Source organism: Apostichopus japonicus, chromosome 6 (assembly GCF_037975245.1).
Source record: "Apostichopus japonicus isolate 1M-3 chromosome 6, ASM3797524v1, whole genome shotgun sequence".
NCBI classification, from domain to species: Eukaryota; Metazoa; Echinodermata; class Holothuroidea; order Aspidochirotida; family Stichopodidae; genus Apostichopus; species Apostichopus japonicus.
Window position 1 is genome coordinate 11,797,625 of NC_092566.1, and position 22,488 is coordinate 11,820,112.

General features: G+C 38.6%; 1 protein-coding gene across 1 annotated transcript; it reads right to left on the reverse strand.

The window, feature by feature from the left end:
* Nucleotides 1-12,553: 12,553 nt before the first annotated feature.
* On the reverse strand, nucleotides 12,554-21,718 carry LOC139969005 (small ribosomal subunit protein eS24-like). The gene is made up of 5 exons (XM_071973672.1): nucleotides 21,631-21,718; nucleotides 17,836-17,904; nucleotides 15,775-15,984; nucleotides 14,048-14,158; nucleotides 12,554-12,648 (listed from the first exon to the last, which is right to left on the reverse strand). Exons 1-5 carry the CDS (start codon nucleotides 21,631-21,633, stop codon nucleotides 12,646-12,648), a joined length of 396 nt encoding a protein of 131 aa, XP_071829773.1. The 5' UTR covers nucleotides 21,634-21,718; the 3' UTR covers nucleotides 12,554-12,645.
* Nucleotides 21,719-22,488: the final 770 nt, after the last annotated feature.

A 22,488-nucleotide genomic window follows, 5' to 3' on the forward strand; every position in this document is an offset into this window, starting at 1 on the left:
AAGCAAGAAAGGGAGATGTTTGATTCTTTTGGTCTACCACCCTCGATATACCCAGACTTGGCGCATTTTTGGATCGAAATTGCATATCGCTTCATTTCAATTGTCAACGTCTACAGAGCTTTACATCAACCGTTTGTGGGCAGTATACCATTTTCTATCTTCTACATCGCAGCCGAGGTTACGAGTTAGGCGAGATCGTGTCTTGGTTTTCTCCTAAGCAGGATGGCAACGATGAACATGTACATAACTTTATCGCAACCCACTTTTCATGTGTGAAAGAACCTATCCGAGATCTTTCCATCATCAATCAGAGAGCTGTCTCTGGAGTCTATCACTGATTATTCAGAGATATTTTCAGGGGTTGGTTTGAAGGGGTGGGTGGTTTACGTAGGATGAGGGAGGGGGATGCAAGCGGGTCGAGTGGATAGGCGAGTATCATGGAAGATTAGGTTTGGTAGTTATTGTTTTGTTTTATAATTTGCTATGTTTGCTTGCTGTGCCATGCTCTTTTTTTTTCTTTTTTTCTGTTTCTCACAATAAAAAATGAAAGGCCAAAAAAAGATTATCGCATTTGTCTTCTTTCTATATCATTTTACATAAAAAAAATAACATACACACACAAATAACAACAAAGCAAATATTATGTTAAACTGCAACATTATATTTTATTAATACACTGACAATTGAAAGCTCGTAAGTTAATTCAAATGTTTCTGGAAATGTGATCTGCTCCATCCAATCATAGATCAGTTTGTTTTCAATAGTCCAACGAAGGTTTTCATCCAGTGTAGATTTTTCCATAGCCTCTCTTGACAGTTTTGGGGATTGGGTCCAAGCTCGACGAAGATCTTCTACCATTTCAGTGATGATGTGTACGGGAGTATCCTCCAAATAGATCCGAGAGGCACCAACAATCCACGACGTCTTAATCAAATGATTAAAGTCTCTAATATAACCGGAATTTAAGTTCTCAATCCAACCATAATTCAGGCAAGCGTGATCTCGTTGTGCGGGGTATCCTTCTTCGCAACCTTCACAGGTCTTTCTAAGCCACTGATATATGACTGAATCTAACATGGCAGCGAACACAAACTCTACGATGTTATTTTGAATATTGATAACAGCGATCTCGTCTGAGAAGTAAAGAGGAGAGAGGTGGTATAAGTTCACAGCAAACTCAAGAAAATATATATATATATATATATATATATATATATATATATATATATATATATATATATACATACATATATATATATATATATTATATATATATATATATATATATATATATGTATGTATATATATATATATATATATATATATATATATATATATAACGTCATATGTGCTGTCACTTGCTAGCCACATTTACTTCGTTCAATTTCTTGTTTCACTCTATCTACAGCGTCATTGATAGCCTCAATTTGCTCGTAAAGTTTGTTCCATTCTGGAACTCTCAGATTAAGACCTCTCTTGCCCGCTATCACTGGTATCTGTTGGTCGTCATAGTGATAGTATATTCTCTGATACACACATACACGATACTTTTAAAACGTTGGATCACAAGAAAAAACTGCCCTCCAAGATGATATTTTCTTTTCATGCTAACGTCGACGTTACTGTTCACATGGATATCAATTTCGGCGTGAATGACGTGTTTCTTAGCATAAAGTTTTTCCAAGTGACAGGCACGTAGATTTATTCCCCTTTTCCCTGGTAAAAACATATCTTTCGCTCCATTCTTTGTAAAATATTCTCGTATGTTAACAAAAGCTATATTACGGAAAGTCTTAGCGACAACATGTCGCTTACCTCCCAATGAAAACCTGGTGACCGATTCCTTTTCAAGTTTTTGTTCTGGAAGTTTATCCAAAGGGGGTAGGTTGAGTTTCAGTTCGGTAGGGCGTCGAATCTTCTCGGGTGAGAACATCACCCCGTCCTGGTTAATATTCGGCAAGTGCCATTCAGGTTGTACTTCTTCATTCTCCTCGATTATATCAAGCTCACTGGTATTCAACTGCGTCTTTACCACGGGTGGCAAATAAAATTTTGGAGGGTCAGTATTCATGTTGTCAGGTTGCATGATGGTCCAGTAAGTTCAGGTCCTGTTGGAAGTTAGAAAATTATCGCAACGTGAAAGTCGACTGGCAGCTTCTTTGACTAAGTTCGAAATGAATAATGTGTGTTGAAACCTGCTGCTTTTAAACACGATATTTCCGACTGTTTGTTGTGGCAACCTTCATAGAGCTTTGTCTAACACGTTGTTTGTCCTTCATCACCCCAAGAAAATACACCTAAACACATTCTTTCTCCTATAGACCCCCTCGGTTTGTTATCGCAACAACGAAAAAAAAACCCATTTATTGTCTGCATTTTCCTAAAATAGCTAATCCCCTCGACAAGGCCAGAGAAACAAAGGTCTGTCTGCTTTGGACCAGGTGTTTGTCGGTTGTCTTCACAACCACCAAAACATTTATTGTTTCAATTGATATGCTAATCTTTACCAAAGGTGAAGCCTTAACAACTAACCTGTCTCTGTGTTCATCGGTTGCTTCTTCTCTGGCCTTAATCTGTCGTTATCTATCAAGGACATAGTTAACAGTGCCCTCACTCCTTTTCCAAACTATTTACTTTATCTGATGTCATATCCGAATCGGTAACACGTGCGCACGCGCACGCGCACTCACACGAAACAGAAGAACGATAAGGAACGGTCTCTGTCAGTTACACCAGGGAGCTGCTACTCTAACCGTATGGGGTGTTCGTGAATCGTAAATATAAAAAAATAGCTTGTTCATAGGCGAGCCGCGAAGGGATATCTTGTAGTCAATTGTGAGCCGCCACATCTTAACTCGTTTTTTATTTTTAAATCTTATCCACGAACAAACCACATCCGGTGTGCCCTAATCTCCTCCAGACTCAGACATGCAACAATGAATAGTCTGCACCCAAACAAACATCAACTCGATGGATGTCAAATCTAATTACGTCATCCCTTTTGGCAATCTGTATATGATCCCTATCGTCATCCCTTATGGTCATCTTTATAAAGATGACCATAAGGGATGATCACGACGTCATCCCATCATAACAAATGACGTCATACCCATTAAAACAAAGGGATCACGACATTATAGTACTACTGCTATTCACAAGTAGCCGTGACACACATACAAACACACGCACATACATTGTAATTTAATTTGAACAATAAATATTGATTTCATCAAGAAACACCCACACATAGCCTATTATTATGTGTTAGCGATGGACAAAACCAGCCTACACCGATTTTGACTAATATATAAATTTGCCAAGTTGTTTTTCTGTTTGGCTCCATGATGCTGTTGCTATTGGTAATGCACTGTCAATAACAAACGGGATTGGCTAATATGCCACCAACCCATGAGGTAGATTAGTGATAATTCATTGTTAGTTGAGCAGACTGACCATACAACACAGTATTTATGTAATAATGTTAAAGCCTGTCCTCTCATAAATATTCAGAGATGTGTTGGTCATTGACAATGTAAAACCATATAAAAGAAGAACTTTGAACTTTCAGTTATTGAGATAAATGTCATATGTGACCACAGTAAAGATGTTAATTTACATCTTGAAAATAGGGAATATCTAGTCCATACATAAGGGCAATATATCATAGATTTCTGGAATGATTATTATATACAAACCTGTATCAAAGCCTTTAAACCTAACTATGATCCCCTACCTGAAAGAAGTTAGACTTACGATTACGGTTGTACCAGTTGTGGTTGACAGAGCCATTTTTCGCAAGTACTTGTCATTTCGGGGGTGACACGTTTGAAATAGTAACTTTGTCACCGGTCTTTGCAGGAGAATGACTGACTTTGTTCTAGAGGGCGACCGAATATGTCGTCTCGTCCTCCTTTATAATGATGTTTCTGACTTCTTGTGCTGCTTGGCCCACGTGAGTTGCTTCATCCTGAAAATGAAATGTAAAAGTTTATCATTCTATGTTTCTGAGAAAAGGTAAGTAGCTTTTTTTTATTACTCATAATGGCTGCTGGGAATAAAAGCTGAATTAAACATACAACATTGAAACATAGCTTCTGTAGGAAAAGAATCATTTGGAGTGATCATAAAATGGCTGATATAGTCCATAGACATGACACTGGACTGCAAATTTGTGATGACGATGCACTAGTGTGGCAAAATCTAAACACTGTTTCATAAAAGCTAATGAGAAGAAGCAATTTAAGTGATTTCATAACACGGCTTATATATATTGAACTTGATATTCCTCAATGTACAATTGCAACTGCCATAGTACTTGTACTATGTGACAAACCCTCCACAATGTACCATGTAATGTTTTATTTGCAGTGTTAGTAGTAATTGGGGGAGGAACAATATTTTATACTTTTGATGGGAATTATGGGGCCATTGTTATAAACCACCTTATTCTACAATACATTCAAAGCAATTCACTGTAGCTATTGACTGGCTTCATGATCATCCTAAAAAATGTTGACAATGGCTTAATTGTCTCTCTCAATAATAAGCATGACTCGGAGAGTCGGACCTTTTTCGTGATTCCTATATTATAGACGGTAGTTGGTGCTATCCCATATTTTAGCCTAAGGTGTAAAATCGAAATGAACATACCTTTCTTGCAAATTCTGTACTGTGTCTTCAAATTGATCTTCAACTTCAATCTTCCCTGATATTCTTCCACTCTTCAAAGTTTTGTGGTACTGGTGTGGTACTGGTACTAGTACTCATGCAGAATTCTGCTACTAGCTGCTGTTACTAGTGTTAGTGCAACAGCATGAAAGGACATCATTGTTTTGTCTGAACAATGTTCTTCAAGGTTGCCCAAATTTTACAAAATCTTGTAAAAAAATTCAATAGTAGAAAAACTACACTTGGAACTACCTAATCCTCTGACTACCGAACAAACAAGGTCATAATGCCTACTCTTATCAGTCCACACAAGTAAACAACCCAGGAAGGCCTACTGCTATTTCTATTCAGGAGACAAGTGTCATTCTTGATTTATCACTCAACTATTAGCACCTAATAAAATTAACACAGGAATGGTATAGCTAGGCGAGCTACTGCCAACTTTCTGGAATCTATGTTTACATCAATTTATGAGAACTTGTAGAAGTTTAGAGTTTGAAGTTTAAATCTGTTCTGAAATGATATATATATATATATATATATATATATATATATATATATACTATATATATATATGTATATATATATATATATATATATATATATATATATATATATATATATATATAGTAAATCAATAAAGAATAACACACCAGAAAAATTCCACTTCACGACCGGTTTCGTCCTTTTTGGGACTCATCAGGCGAAGGTAGGAATCGAACCCCGGATCTTCGTGTCACGAACCTGAGCCCGTACCCATGGGCGTCAATCCAGGGGGGGGGGCGGGGGGACACGCCCCCACATTTCGATGGGTGGGGAAAACAATATCAAATGTCCCCCCACATATTTGGAAAAAGAGTAGTGTCTATTTGGTTAGGGCTTAACACATCTCAGGATTCATATCATCGAATATCACTCAATGTTGCTGAATGGAGAATTCCACCAGATCTCGTGAGTTGGTACCCTGAGCTCTCCGACAATCTTAAGCTTAGTCTGTCTTTCTTTCGAGGCCAGTTCCAGTTGAAGGTTATAGATAAATATTCAAGTCGATGAATCCAGCGGTACGGGCTATGTTTGGTGAAGTCGAAGCTCTCTTGCGGTTGCTCCTCGTCTCCTCCGCCAGTTCGACGGAAGCCGAGAGATCTTTTAGTGCTTTGAGGCGTTTGAAGACATGGCTACGAAGCACCATGACTCAACAGAGGCTAAACCATGTGATGGTGTGCCATATTCACCGCGATCGTCTAGCCCAGTTGAAGTCTGAGGAGTTAGCAGAGAAGTTCGTTGGTTCCTTGGATTACAGACGCCGCATCTTCAGGCGATTCCAGTAGAAAACTAGTGCGCTCAGTCAATATCATAATAGATAGCACTTCATAGCTAGAGCCAAAGCTTGTACATAGTTGTTGTTTAGTTGTAGATGGTGTTTCAAAGACGGCGCCCGTTCCCTAATATTGGGGAAATGAAATAGGGAGCATATTTCATGGCAGCGCATCCCATTTTACCTTGTTGTTGAGTGATACCGGAGTGTACTCCACAGTGAGAACACTGGGTACACGCAGGGACGTCGCTAGAGGGGGTGTGGGGGTGTCTCACCCCCAAACTTGGTAAAACTGACGATAGTTGGCAAATTGGAGTGCGACAGTCGGAATTTCCGACTGTCGCACTCTAGTTTATATAGGCCTATTCATTTATTCCTGTGATTGTGCATGACTTAAAAATTGAAATTGAAAAATGTCGGTCAAAATTGACCTTTAATCTGTCATATTTACCACGTTTTCCTTGCCACTTTGAGAAATTGTATCTCGCGATTCTTATACTCCACCGTACAAAACTTCGTATGATTTTGAATACTCCAAAAAAAGAATGCCTAGTAGAACTACCGTCATAGGCGTAGGAGCCCAATTTGATTTGGGGGGGGGGGGGGGGATAACGACTTGCCCGAAAGATATAACCCAAATTTTTCGCGCGCTCCGCGCACGTCCCACATGTTAATGTGCATATTATATAGACATGCATCGGTTTTACATCGCATGCAAATAACACACAATAATTTTCCGTCTTATTACCCTTCCATGCATTTTGTTAGAATTATTGGGGAAGTCGTTACAATATTAATGGTAATATTTATAGTAGTTTAACCACTGAAAAACACATTGCAAATAATCTTTCTTTCGGTAGGTGCCCGAAAAGTTATCAGCATATTGCACGAATTTTCACAAAAATATTTGGTTGTGTGTGGGGGGGGGGGCTAATAAGTTTATGAAATGAGTGCCAGTGGGTACAAATGTATCGAAAAAAAGTTCAGAACAAAAGTGCAGTCGCGAAAGATTGGGTGTCTGACTGACACTGACCGTATCGTTGACGAGTAGCGCGAGGGTGGGGGTACAAAGCAGCAGTCGGAATTTTCTGGCTTTAAAACCCATCTAGTTGGATTTTCAGCCACTACCCCCCTCCCCCCCCCCCCCCATCTTCAGGTCTTAGCTACGTCCCTTGGTACAAGGTGGTTACATAGTACGCTCCGACCAGAATTCACCCGATTACCAGATGCAGATCCACCAAGCAACCGAGGTAACTTGCGTGAGGACTCCAACGAACAACCACTGATTATTTTGATGCCTTCATCACTTTAGCCACCACTCACATGGGACCTATTCTAAGTCTGACGATATATGCGCATGTGTGAGGTCCTGAAAACATAATTAAAGTGGTTTGTCTTGCCATCCTTGTTTCAAATTTCATAGAAATGTATTCTTGTAGACCTAGCAAAATATTTAAACTAACACAGTCCCATTGGAAGTGTGTCACGGGTGGCATTAAAAGTCATTGGTGGTTTAACATGCTGGCGTATGACGACTTTTGGGCAAATTTGCGCTAAGCTCGCTATACGAACTAGGATCTGGGCTGTGCCTAATTAGTTAGTTATTTAAATTATTAATAATGCCTTATGAGGAAATGCACCATTTTGTGGTATGACTCCCAGGACGGCAAGTCGAGAAACTCACATGCAGCAGCGGCGGATAGCTTCTTTCGCCTATATGTCCGGGGACATTTTGGGACATCATTCCTATAGGCGAGGGGTGGGCAACCTGCGGGCCACATGCGGCCCGCCAGTGATTTTTTTGCGGCCCGTGAGATGTCTCAAGAAAAAAAAGAAAAAAATCAATGTAATTTACATCATCACCAAAAACGAACTAGCTGCTTAGAATGTATCTGCACTAATGATGCTGTCAGGTAGGTCTATTATCACCTTTAATTATCAATTGCACTATATTGACATTGTGTTTTTGTGAATACAGATTAGTACACACACCTATTGCTTGAACGTCCTCGGAAGCAACCAGGGGCGTATCCAGGATTTTCTAACCCGGGGGGCGCGAATTACTATCTAAGCGGAGCGCCACCATCGGTTGGCGCGCAGCGTACAAGAAAATTTCTGGTTTTGATACCCCCAGATCACCGGAAATGACACTTCTCGAGCTCGAAAATGACCAACCAGATGTACACTTTTGCCTGAGAACTAAGTATTTCCCAATAGTTTTTTTCCCCCATCCATAACCGTTTTGAAGATTGTCACCAGTCACACATCATGGTCGACCTCATCGCATCTCCTGTGGATCATTGCTTTTTGTAGGTGATTCTACGTCGCAGCCCACAATACCCGACAGCCCCTCTTTTGAAGGTTTTAAGCCCATTTTCTGTTCAGAATTTCAAAATTCACATTTCTCGTGATTAAACTCACTTCATAACATGTACCCATAATGTTGCAAAAAATTTCATCTATGGACAACCAATATAGAAAAACCTCCTTGAACCCCTAACAGACTGGTTAAAAGTGCACGAGTAGAGGGAAGTATGATGAAGAATGTTGGTCAGGAAATTTTCGAAATTCAGACACAGTTAATTTATTGGTGTACAAATATTGAAACCTCTTATAACGGCTATTATAAAACTTCGTTGAAATGAAAAAAATACCAGATATTTCCGAAACCGAACACTACACACATAGGTGAAGGAGGCGGGGGGGGGGGGGCCTTACGAAATATTTCTTTCTGAAAATTCGGGCAATATGCTAAGAATATGGGCACCTACTGAAAGAAAATAAATTGCAATGATGTAGCTAAAGGAAATGAATAGTTTAAAAATCATCTCCTTGGTAATTAAAATAAAGTTCTAAGCTTGTCCGACTAATTCGCCATTACTAATGTAAAAGAGAGTTTTGACGTAATTGGACCCCCATGCTTTTTCTCCATCTACATAGGACAATTCGTTGTTTACATGAGCATGCCGCGGTATACTGCGCAACTTTCACTGACCGTATCGGTACATGATGGCAGGCGATGTAATAACCGATGATTGCTTATATGATATTAACATTAACATGCTGAACGCACGACGTGCGCGCGAAAATGTTGGTTATATTTTTCAAGGCAAGTCGTTACAGCTCCCCAAATCAAATTGGGCTCCTTCGCCTTTGACTACACACATAGACAGTTTTGAGGCTGTTCATCCTGGAACGCCATTTGCATGCTCACTGTCTTCACTGATATGATGTAATATCTGCTGTTTGCTTTACAAATTCGAACAAGCGCGTAGCGAGGAATTTGCCAAGGGAGGGGCGAAGCCTGTAGGCAAACTATCTAAGCGGAGCGCCACCATGAGTTGGCGCGAAGCGTCACCATGAGTTGGCGCGAAGCGTACAAGAAAATTTTGGCCGAAAATGCCTCCCAGATCGCTGGAAATGACACTTCCCAGGCCTTGTTAGTTGCATCTAAGCATTTTCTATTTTGAAATTACTAGCGATATCATAAAAAATACGCTCGGAGGGGAGGGGCGCGGTCGTCCCTTCCTGAAATGCGTCATGTTACCATTGGCGGATCCAGGGCCTTTGTTTGGGAGGGGCCAAAGTGGCATTAGAGTGATATGGGGGAGGGGTCTAAGGGGAGATTTTCCCCTTTGGAAAATTTTCTATTGCTGAATGCCCTCAGATGCAATTTGGTGCGACAAAAGTGTACAATGGTGATGTTAATTTACTTCTAAAAAAAATGTTTCCCAGGTGTAATTTTCTAAAATATTTATAAAAGTTGGGATCATCTTTCTCAAGAAATTTTATTTCTCATAGGTTATAAATTTCTTACAACCAGCCTGTAACTGCAAAATGGTGTTAAACTGTAAATCCTCATGCTCATACATTTACATAGCTCCCAAATCTTGAGAAGGCAAATGCTAGTCCATGCCACGAATTGCCGTCCTTTGGGAGGGGTATAAGGGGAGGGGTGTCCCCCTCCCCTTTTGAATTTTTTTGGAATCCTGGTGATGCCTACATGTAAAATGGTGGCACTTAGAAAGGCTTTTGTCACCCAAAATTTTCTGAGAAATATGCATTTTTTTGTGTGTAACATCAATAAATTGAATAGTAGGTGATAATTCATTCTTTCCCGTGGCATGAAAATGTTCGCTGCTCGCCCCAATGAAAAGAAATATAGGCTAATTTGAGGTTCAAATGATGCTGTAAAGGAGGTTTTATACTCTATTATGCTAAATGCTAAAGAAATGATGGTTGCTAAGTCAAAATTTGATACAAATTTTTTATGTATACTTGACAATTACAATGCGGATTTTTCGGACGCTTGTGCGGGTCAGCGGGTTTGGGTGTTAGAATGCTGGTCTGATTCCCGCAAATTGCGGGTCAGTTGGGAGCTCTGCATTTAATTTTAAACCAGAAAACGAAAAGGTTTAGACTAGTCTACCACTGCTATTCCTCTCGATTTTTTTAAATTTCCAATCATATGATTTAGCGGATGTTCGGAAACACTTTTTGGCTTACCTTGGGGGGGGGGGGGCATGCCCCCCCCCTTGGATCCGCCAGTGCATGTTACCCGAACACTCGGTCGAGACCAGCCAGTTGGTTTCATAGCACAATTGTTTAATTAAGGCGTCCATACACACACACGCGTTATGATAGACCATATCTAGTATATATATATATAGAGATACATAAGTGAGAGAAGAAAAATGGAAACGTCGAAATTGGAGTTGTCGGTGTAAGGTGAGGCGCACGCCCCTTCCGAAATCCTCGATCCGTAACTGGCTTCCCTGTGTCTATAATAGGGATCAGCGCTGTAATGATGTCACTGTTCCTCTTTCTCTTCCCGGTGTCTTGGCCTTTTTCTTTTACTCCCTCCTTTTCTCCTTTTTCCTTTCCCTTCCTTCCTCCTACTTTTTTCCCCCTTTTTTCTTACCCAGGGGGCGCGCGCGCCCCCTGGATACGCGCATGGCAACGGTTTGAAATCAACAGCAGGTCGTTGGTTAGGTGCGGCCTTGTCAATCTTTCACTCCTAAAATCTGGCCCATTCATTCAAAAAGGTTGCTCACCCCTGCAATAGGCCTATATCTGAGGCCCTGGGGTCATTCCTTTACCGACTTGGTGCAATATAATGTGCCCATTTCGAAGTAAATTTATTCACAGATTTTTAGTTGTCATGGGTTCGAACAAATGAGGGGTATTTTATCCTGAAACATAGGCAAAATGGGGCTGGGGTTCCACTTCGCGACATCATTTGTCAACTTGCACTGGGTTCTAATGTTCATGTCAATTGGAATCACTAATAAAAGAAATAATCCACCAAAAATGAAGGCCGCATGAACTTTATTGCAGATTTCCTGAGTGACGAATGTCTTTTTCACCCGATATCACGCAACTAGATGGCTGCTATCAAGCCTGGCAAGTGCCATCTCCAGCGATCTGGCAGGTATTGAAATCTGAAATTTTCTTGGTACGCTGCGCCAACCGATGGTGGCACTCCGCTTAGATAGTAATTCGCGCCCCCCGGGTTTGAAAATCCTGGATACGCCCCTGGTTGCTTACGAGGACGTTCAAGCAATAGGTGTGTGTACTAATCTGTATTCACATTAGATAGTACTTTTGGCTGGAATACTCGAATTGATTAAGTCCCCCCTACATTTCAAATCGGATTGCCGCCCCTGCACTCATGGAATTTTGCATGCAGCCCAGTATCAATTACACCATTACTATGGGTGCACCCTCCTGTTCCCCATTCATTTCAGCATCACACCAAAAGTATTTATAAGAAAACCTTCTGTTTAGAGCTACTTATAAAAGACCATAATTATAGTCTAAATGTGCCTCAGAATGCACGCTTTCACTTCTTAATGTTTCTCTGGGGGAAGATCCCAATACATGGGAGTCAGCTTCAATAACCCCACAGCAGCACACCCCCTTTAAAAAGTACTTCATTCCCATCTAACCCTCCCATTGAAATTCAGGTCAATAACCGAATCAGTGAAGGGAATTTATTAGCACAATCTTGCATTGAAAGCTACTTGTATAGACCTAATTCTTACAATATAAATATGCGTGAGAATCAACCATTTGATGTTTTTAAGTTCAACAAAAATTTCAGTGGGAAAAAATCAATAGTGGTAATGTATATGATATATATATATATACGATATTGAATAGACTTCTTTGTTTTGGATCAATATGTGATCTGCTTCTCAGTAGGTTTTCCTCATAAGCCATACTAAGCACAGAACTAGATTTCTCAGAATAATTCATTAATTGACACTTCTGAGTCGTATGGAACTTGATTCTCATCTTGAATAGAAATACAACATCTCCATTTGAGTCTAAAAAGAGATATGAGATACCTGCATATAACTACCCAAATGTACTATTACGTGTTTGATATTGTAAATATATATAGGGCCATAGCCAATGGGTGAATGGGAACATTATCTCCTCTACTCCCCTAACTTTTCTCCCAAATGGCATTCATTTTATAACATACACACCCTTAAACCCTTCCTCACAAAGGATATCCTTTGAGCTACATGTCTCTCTTATCTGAGAAAAGCACAAGAAAACAAATTCAGATTTCTTTATTCCATTTAATTTTTCTTCTCTGTCAAATTACAACCAACAGAATTACAAACTCAGCTTCATCCTCTGGGAGAGACATCTCACTGCAAAGAAAAGGATCAAAACAACATATTATTATAAAGTTATCAGAATATCTTCGATTTAATTAACATTTCAAATTGTTTTTTTACATTTTTTTAACTTTACAAGTAAACAACTCTATAAACAATTTGTAGAAATATGGTTATTGTGATACAAAATCACTTGTGAAGGTCCACTCAGCTTGCATTAAGAACTTATGTTACACAATTCATGAACGATTCACTACTTTGTATTGATACTTCTTACTCTACCATAGCATGATTCACACAGGAAATTATACATTTCTCTTGTGCATGTCATGAACCTGGCAGTTCACTTGAATTATTTTGTGTCTGAGTGATACTCTGACAAACTGAAAAAATAAACTTGAGTGCAAATTACATTTTCATTGTTTTAATTTTTGAGATTTATTCAGAACGCTCTTTAATGCAGGACTGAGGAATTTCATGCCCATTTGAACCGATATGGAAATGTTTCTGCTATTTAATTATTGTTGCCACTAAGTATCCTTGAACACTTTACCAAGACCAGTTATGGCTACTGACACAGATATGTACTGAATACTTACACGCACAGAATACTAATACTAAAAGGATAATTTATTTGCCATATTGATGTAAGTACAAGAAAACTAAACTGATTGCAGCACTTAAGCAGTGTTGGAAAACCTTTTCAATTTCCCGCTAACACACTTCAAACACCTGCCATTTCACGCCGGTGCATGCCCAGCGAACACACCAAGAAGGCATAGCGTGTGAGCATGGGGTCAAGGGGTGGAACCCCTTGTTGGGGTCCAGGGAACAAAGGCCCCGATTTCTTTTAGTATATTAGCGTGTCTGGCGATAACAAAATTCGCAATTGTAGGTATGTATGTAAAGAAAATTATCTTTATAGATTCTAACAGTATTAATTCACATTTCCTTAATTAATTTCACAGAAGTTTTGCCTTTGCGGAAGAAAATATAATATGGCGTATAAACACACTATCTTTGTGGAACATTTGGACACCTTTTGACTCTTAATTAAGTGTGCTCTTTTGTTCAACTCGCTATTGTGTTCAAATTGGCTTAGTAAAAGATTGACCGCGGCAAGAGATGTAACTGTATACCATGGAGGGTGGTTTGGAGACTGTGCACTCAAGTGTGACTCGTGGCTGTGCTCATTATAGCCGCGGAGAAATCCATCGGTCCGCACTCAGCGGTTAGATTTGCAAGGCTTCCCTAATACTGCACTTGCAATACCAACAAGGTGTTTCTTCTCTTTAGGGATGGATCATGCATGTATTATACAAGCTATTGACTTTTGGGGTTAATGTCTTATTTAAGATATGCATAACACTGAATCTTTAACTCAATTGAATGCAGTTCTTAAGTCTTAACGACTCAGATAGATCTCACTTACCTTCTTGCCAGCTCCCACCTTAGTCTTGGCTGTACCTCGGACCTTCTTTTGCCTGTTCTTCCTTTCTTTCCTCTGTTTCCTTGATGGCTTTTTCACCTCATAGAGTCCATGCTGAGAAAATAGAAATTCATATTAATTGAAACACACTTACAGTACAAGTTGAGGTAACACAAAACTCTGGAAGGCCAATCAAAGGACTTTGAATTAATCAACACTAACACTGTAGTCAAATAATTGTGTAGCTCAAAATTGCTTTTGACTGCTTAGAAGTATTTATATCATTCTGTGTGTTCATGATGCACAATAACAATGATGCAATACAATACCTGGTGGTTTGTGTCGTCATGTACACTGTTTCTTTATTATGTCATACTAACTATCTTCTCAACATTAGTCTTAACGTTGTGGGGGATCCCATTAGTCAATTAAATCCTGTTCCCAGTATTGACTAGTCCCGATCACAGTGCAATGTGTAAATACCACCGAGAGGGGGAAAACAACCGGTTATAATATTCGTTTCGGTATCTTTCCCGGGATCCCAGACAAAATAAAAATATCTACATGTTACTATTTGGAATAAAGAAAAGAAAACACGTTATTTTGGGTTTTGAATGAAGGATGGTGTGGGGTGCTTTTTCCAAGGTTTGTGCTTTTCTTTTTGAAAGTTTATGATAAAAACATAAAGGCCCTTATATAGTGTGTTATTTTGGATGTTTTTCTTTTGATTACAGTGCATGTAAGAGTATGTAGTTGAATGAATGACAATGACAGTCTCGTAACTAAGTGCTTTGAACCATAGATGAAATTTTGAGGAAAATCCCGGTAGTAGTTACGATATTGGGATTCATGTTGCAACACTACCGGTTGTGTGTAATTTGCACTACCGCAAAATGCTAATTAGTCTTGACACTGTTAAGATATATCAGAAAATCAATCATGCCCATGTGAGGGATGACTTCACTTGCTTCACACTTAAATTCCTTGGATAAGTGCATGATGCCTAGTTTCATGCAAATGGAGAGAAGAAAAATCAACAAATTTTGACATCTATAGGGAATGGGCTTGTGCATTCAATGGAAGTAACTGTGACCTAACAGACTGTTCTTTCTCATTTGGGAGTAAACAATGTATTTTGGCTCAGCTTGCTATCTCCTTGGCCACAGGTCAGGTTTTCTTGCTCAGCAAGAGTTCTGTTATGCTAAAATCATCAGAACTTAATCTGTTCCTTTTATATCAAAATTTGATGTGAACTATAACAGAGACTTTACAGGATTGATGCTGCAGTACATACTGGTTGTATGCATGTTAAAGAATGCTGATATTCATAACATCAGATGAAATATTTCCATTCTGATCTATTCATGCCAATACCTTTCATGGTATGAGGAAACACAGAACAGTAGGTTTTGCCAGGTGCTTGTACCGAACAAATACTTATGAATATTTAAGTACATCTGTCTTTTGTTAGTTGATCAGTCAATCACCTTCTATACTTACATGCTGAGAAGCCAAGGAAAAAAAATTATCAAATTGTCACTTTGAAATGCAAAATGCATAATGTGTACAGGCATTCCAAGCTAAAGGTTCCCTAAAATGGCAACTTTGTATTTCTAATATACCTTTCCATGTAACGCCAGTGAAAGCAAACAACAGTATGCAAACATAAATACAAGAACAAAATTATAAAGAGCATAGTTTGGATCGTAGTGTCAATGTGTGTAACTTACTCTTGCAAGTCTGTATTTTGGCTCGTACTTCTTGGCGTAATCCAGGGTGTCATAGATCAGAGCAAATCCAGTGGTTTTTCCTCCACCAAACTGTGTCTTGAAGCCAAAGCAGAAAATGACATCTGGGGTTGTCTTGTACATGGTGCCTAGACGTTCCCTGATTTCTGTCTTTGCCACAGTGGCTTTACCTGGATGGTAAACATCCACAATCTGTAGATAAACCAGAAACACATAACTGTGTTGGGGTTCCTATGTTTTGTCATAGACTCAACACAAAATATTGCAGAGGTGGGTGATCCAAATCTTGAAACTGTTTCACTCAGTTGATACCACATTTTAATCATCTCATTACAAGATTCTATGGGAAAAATTCCATTGTTTTCATTATTAAGCTCCAGCTGCCACTTATATGCAGTCTACACTAAGTAACAATAGTGTCTATTGTCAGTATCACTGTACCAGATGTCAACTCAAACTGACCTAGCAGTCTTGTTATTTCATGGTTAGGAACTGATTTTAGGCTGATATCTTATTTGACTTCAATCCTACTGAAACTTTATTTAGCAACATAAAAATGTCAACGGAAGTAAATAATTCAATACAATATACCGTTTTGGAGAAATTTCACTTTTAAGTTTTCCACTTTATGTCCCCCTCCCACACATTAACACACATGTTATCTGAACCAAATCAAAGAGACCATCACTGGATCATGGGGTACCATTGTACCAAGTATTAACTCAAAGTGACTTACAGTTCTTGAGAATTCATGTTTACATGCTGCTTTTTAGCCAAAATTTAATTTGGCACTGTCCCTAATGAATGTCTACCCTAACAAACCAAAATGCCACTGAAAATGTTGACAGTCTACAAACAAATTTACCCCAAATATGAAGTCAACATAAGGTATGGTTAAGAAGAAATCACTTTTTTTTAGATTTTTACTTTAAGTCCCACCCACTCATTTATATGCATATGACCTGCACCAAAATCAATAGGGAAATCACTGGGTCATGTGGTCATTGTACAAAACATTGACTCAAACAAAAATATTTAAACACACCAACTTGATGACATTTGTTCCTGATGCTTCCAGCATAGGAACTAGTGTGTTGTGTACTCACCAAGGATGAAACAACATTGAAACTAGACATAAATTTATGAGTTGTCAACAAAAATGTGTGGTTCAGCTACACAATTTAACTTACACATGTATGTAGACTATTGTACCAAAATTATCAAACAACCATGAATGTTTTCAAGATGCCGCAACCCCCCCCCCCCACACACATATATTTGACACAGTAGAACTGTAAAATGATGCAATTTAAGGAGCAATTTAATTAAACTACAAACAGTTACAACTGTTCTTCAGCAAGCTGCAACCTGGATAATCTTGATGTGCGTACCATGTATGGATGTCAATCAAGATGCAATTTGCTACTTATCATGTTTCATCAGTTGATCTCACTTAGTTGTACACACTGGTCAAGTATGAACTTCAGCAAAGATAGTTCTTGTACTTTGTAAGGTGGATCCATATTTCAGGGTTAAGTTCAACCACTTTGTACCTTTTGAGTTTCACTGTTCACAACACCAGAGCATAGATTCTTTTTCGTCTTTGGCAAGGAATAAAAAATTAAATTTAAACCAGCTTAAAATTATCATTTTGCATTCCTTGAAGGCACCTAACACTTGCAACTAATACTGTTGAACCATCTTACAACATCTGAAAGATTGAATTTTCTACAAATGACACCAATTTTGACTATTTATGACTGCAAGTATCATACCTCTTTATTCTTTGTCTTTATTCTTTGTAAGTAATGTTTCCGCACTCAATCTTCAGAACTGACAGTTAGGTCTAATACTAGAGGCTACTACATCAGCATTTGCAGTAATTGGCATAGTACATGTTGATTCAACACTAATTCTATTAAAACATAAAATAAGTATCAATACAATTGAAGATCAAGGGTCAGCTAAGCCAACACTGAAGGAAGATCTGGCATGGTGATGAAACATCAATGAGTCAAAGTACTTAATTAGTCAATTACTTACCATTTGCCTGCGGTACAACAGGCGATTGGTCATGAACTTCCTGGTTCGGATGGTAACTGCAGCATCACCCTGCAAGAGAATAATTCAACAAACTGGTTATGAACACTTGGCCAAAAGCTAGCAAAATAAAGGAAATTCCTTCAATATTAATTTGAGCTGGGTTTTTTACCACTCTCATTCCATTACGGCCATGCCAAACCAACAAAATTGTCTTATTTGTAGTGTTTAGCCCATAATCAGTTAGAGAATCAGAATAAATCCCATTACAAGTGGAAAAACTGTTTCATCACCATGCAGATCTTAAATAGCACTTTTTTTTATGCAGTGGTGGTACATGAACTTAACATTGCACTTTTTTCCTTCTTTCAAGACCTTTCAATGAAACATTTATAATCCAGTATTGCGATTTTTAACATTCTAATATAATAGGTTTTATGTTTATTCAACAAAATGTGGTACTTGTTCACCAATTCAAAAGGCTTGCTGATCAAGAGACGAAAGCAATTCCATCAAGTCCTCTCAATAATAACAAGAAAACCAAGAGGTTTTGAGATTCCTTGGCATCTAAATATTACTGTAGGTTCATTGTGTACACTTGGTTCTGACCTTTTATGAATATTAATGTAGCATCAACACAAATGTTGTTCCTTGCTATCAGCTCAAGTTTGATGAACAAATTGATATTTTAAAGAATTTGCTTTAAGCTTTACCACTCATTAATGTTCATGCCCCCTCATTAATAGTATTGGGGTAGAATTCCGACTTGCAGCTGGAAGGTTAGGGGTTCGGCTCCTGGCCGGGTCATACTGAAGATTTGTTGAAAATCACTCTAAGCCCCGCCCACTCATTAATATTCATGATATTAGCACCAAAATAAATAGGGATCGTCTACTCATGATGGGTAACCTATGTACCAAGAATGAGATCAATCCACCTTGGGATTGCTGAGAAAACCTAATTTCAAGCTTTTTTTGCGAAAACAACACTTAGCCCTGCCCCTCATGAATAATAATGAGATTGGACAAACTGTCATCATATTCATATAGAGGACTTTCCTCTTGTACCACCAAACCAAGTTCCATGAAAATTGAACTTACGGTTGCGAAGATATTGACATTTGTTGAAAATCACTCTAAGCCCCGCCCACTCATTAATATTCATGATATTAGCACCAAAATAAATAGGGATCGTCTACTTATGATGGGTAACCTATGTACCAAGAATGAGATCAATCCACCTTGGGATTGCTGAGAAAACCTAATTTCAAGCTTTTTTGCAAAAAACAACACTTAGCCCCGCCCCTCATGAATAATAATGAGACTGGACAAACTGTCATCATATTCATATAGAGGACTTTCCTCTTGTACCACCAAACCAAGTTCCATGAAAATTGAACTTACGGTTGCGAAGATATTGACATTTGTTGAAAATCACTCTAAGCCCCGCCCACTCATTAATATTCATGATATTAGCACCAAAATAAATAGGGATCGTCTACTCATGATGGGTAACCTATGTACCAAGAGTGAGATCAATCCACCTTGGGATTGCTGAGAAAACCTAATTTCAAGCTTTTTTGCAAAAAACAACACTTAGCCCCGCCCCTCATGAATAATAATGAGATTGGACAAACTGTCATCATATTCATATAGAGGACTTTCCTCTTGTACCACCAAACCAAGTTCCATGAAAATTGAACTTACGGTTGCGAAGATATTGACATTTGTTGAAAATCACTCTAAGCCCCGCCCACTCATTAATATTCATGATATTAGCACCAAAATAAATAGGGATCGTCTACTCATGATGGGTAACCTATGTACCATGAATGAGATCAATCCACCTTGGGATTGCTGAGAAAACCTAATTTCAAGCTTTTTTGCAAAAAACAACACTTAGCCCCGCCCCTCATGAATAATAATGAGATTGGACAAACTGTCACCATATTCATATAGAGGACTTTCCTCTTGTACCACCAAACCAAGTTCCATGAAAATTGAACTTACGGTTGCGAAGATATTGACATTTGTTGAAAATCACTCTAAGCCCCGCCCACTCATTAATATTCATGATATTAGCACCAAAATAAATAGGGATCGTCTACTCATGATGGGTAACCTATGTACCAAGAATGAGATCAATCTACCTTGGGATTGCTGAGAAAACCTAATTTCAAGCTTGGCGTCACACACACACAGACACACACACACACACATACACACATACACACGCAGTCATGACCGCATAGATTCCTACGGCTACCGCCAAGGAATCAATAAAAATGATCATTTGCAATGTGCCAGTATCAGTAATGTTATTAGAGCAAAAAAGTTTGCGTCCCAAGGACGCAATTCCCCCCAAAAGTTTGCGTCCTGTGAAAAGCTTGCGTCCAGATAGAACACAAAATGCGTTTATTTTATGAACTACTGTACTAGTGAAGTTGTAAAGATGCGATCATATTCACTGTCTATACTGTGTGAAATTGTGAATGTTATACACAATATAAAGGGTACATGGCCCAGTGCCCTAGCTTTGCAGTTTACATAGGGCAGCCCCGCTTTTTGCCCGCCCTGCCATTTCAAAAAATTTTCAACGCCCAACCCCCTTTCATCCGCCATTGCACTTTCCTACTCGCCAACTCGTAGTAGTTCTATACTTTGACTAGTGATTCCAACAACCAACTCTTCAAACATCCCCGTATCTGCAGTGTGCATATCTCTCGCTAAATTCCACACAGTTCACTACTATACTGCATGTACATAGGCTTGTTCGAACTTGGGAGTTTCAACTACACATGCGCAAATCCTCAAAACCTGACCTAACATTTTCCCTGGGCACTTTGGAGTGTTTGCAAACCAGATCCACAAAATTACAGTAGGCCTAAGTAAATAACCTTTTCTATATAATGTTGATTAAAAAAAAATCAAACTACTTGCTACTTTTAAGATGCATGAAGTACAGTAGTTTACACACGACCATTTAAACCAAAAAAAATTGACCGCAATAAAGTTTGCAACAAAGAAATTACTGTGGTATGAATGCACATTTTACATTAGCAACTCTCAATGCAGAGAGCACAAACACATAATTACTGATCCCTTACCAAATTCCAACCTTTTACCATTGTTAAACTCAATGCCAACGTATGATCAAAAGGTATAGGAACCGGCGACGAATGGGTCATGATTCCTACTTGTTTCATGGGATAAATATGCAACCATCAACTTGGAATCTAATTGTTTCTAATTCTACATAATCATTCTCAAATACAAATTTAACCAGCATTCCAATTAGGTTGGCCTTGATGCCTTAACCTATCACACAACTGTCAGCCTAGGTTACAACTTTAGTGCAAAGCTGCTAAAATCAAGGCCTACATTAGGATTAGCGAGCCTAACACTAAGATTGCAGAAGATATATTTAAAATTTGTCAAAGTGTTTAAAGTAAAATATAACATGTACAGGCTAACGTTCATGATAACTATGATTACGTTAGACACGTGTGTATGAAGAAAATTAAGCACTTAGGCTTCTTCTATTCTAACATACTGAGTACTGTGTAAACCCCCAAAAAAATCGCAGAAAGGGTTTTGAATACAGGGTCATTGGAACAGTATACCATTGTACATTGCAGCTGTATCTTTGATGCTAAAATATTTTACTAAAATGTTATTATTCATATAAAATGGTACTGAATCCATAACTGTGAGAAATATCAACGCAGGCAGAATAATACGCATCCTTAGTAGCATTTGGGAGGAAGATTTTTGACGATACGATCAGTGGGTACAGTACCATTTTGTGTGATGTTCTAGAGCCTGCACGAAAAGGCCGATAGAGGGCATACTTCAGAAATAGTTCTTTGGAAAAGATCAATAGAAAAACAGTTCACGTGGGCTATGGAACGCCAAAGAGTTTTTTTGTCCTCTAAATCCGTGTTATTCAATATTCTCTGCTTGATGACTCTAATAAATTTTCAAATTTATCATCTGAGCCAGAAAAGTGAATGGGCCGGTGCGAACTCCCGGGCCCGAGCTCCAAGTAGCCTTTCATTTCATTAACAAAAGTCTGTTCAAAGTATCTCTTTCGAGATCCGGCTTTAGGAATCACAAATGACTTCGAGTTGGTTAGAATCATGTTTGATCTTTAGAGTAAGGCAAATATGTCACCAAAACAGAACTAGTATAGTTCGATACAGGTGACAACGCCTACAAGCATTTCACTTTAAGCCCAGTATCAATTACTGCACCAATTGGTTTCTGCAAAGTACTAGTAGTATTTGGAAGACAAAATGTGGCTGGCATATACTACTGTAATGAAATTTCTGCACATGGTACAGTATAGTACCTGTGAACTGTCTAAGTACTGTAAATATGCGATTAACTGACTTGCTTTGAACTGCACTAGCCACCACCCCCCTCCCACAAACAGTTGCTAATAATGCAAGAAAGTGCTAAATGATGAAGAGTGTTCTGCTTAAACTTGTTCTTTTAATCAATTTCTTACTAATGTTTTCTTTCTTACATTCTTATTAACCACTGAAATTGCTAATGTTTTGGTGAACATAGCTGTTGGTTTTATGTTCTTATCCTTGTTTCCCTAAGTAATATAACTTTTAGTCCAATAGCAATAAAAATAGTGAATCTGAAACAG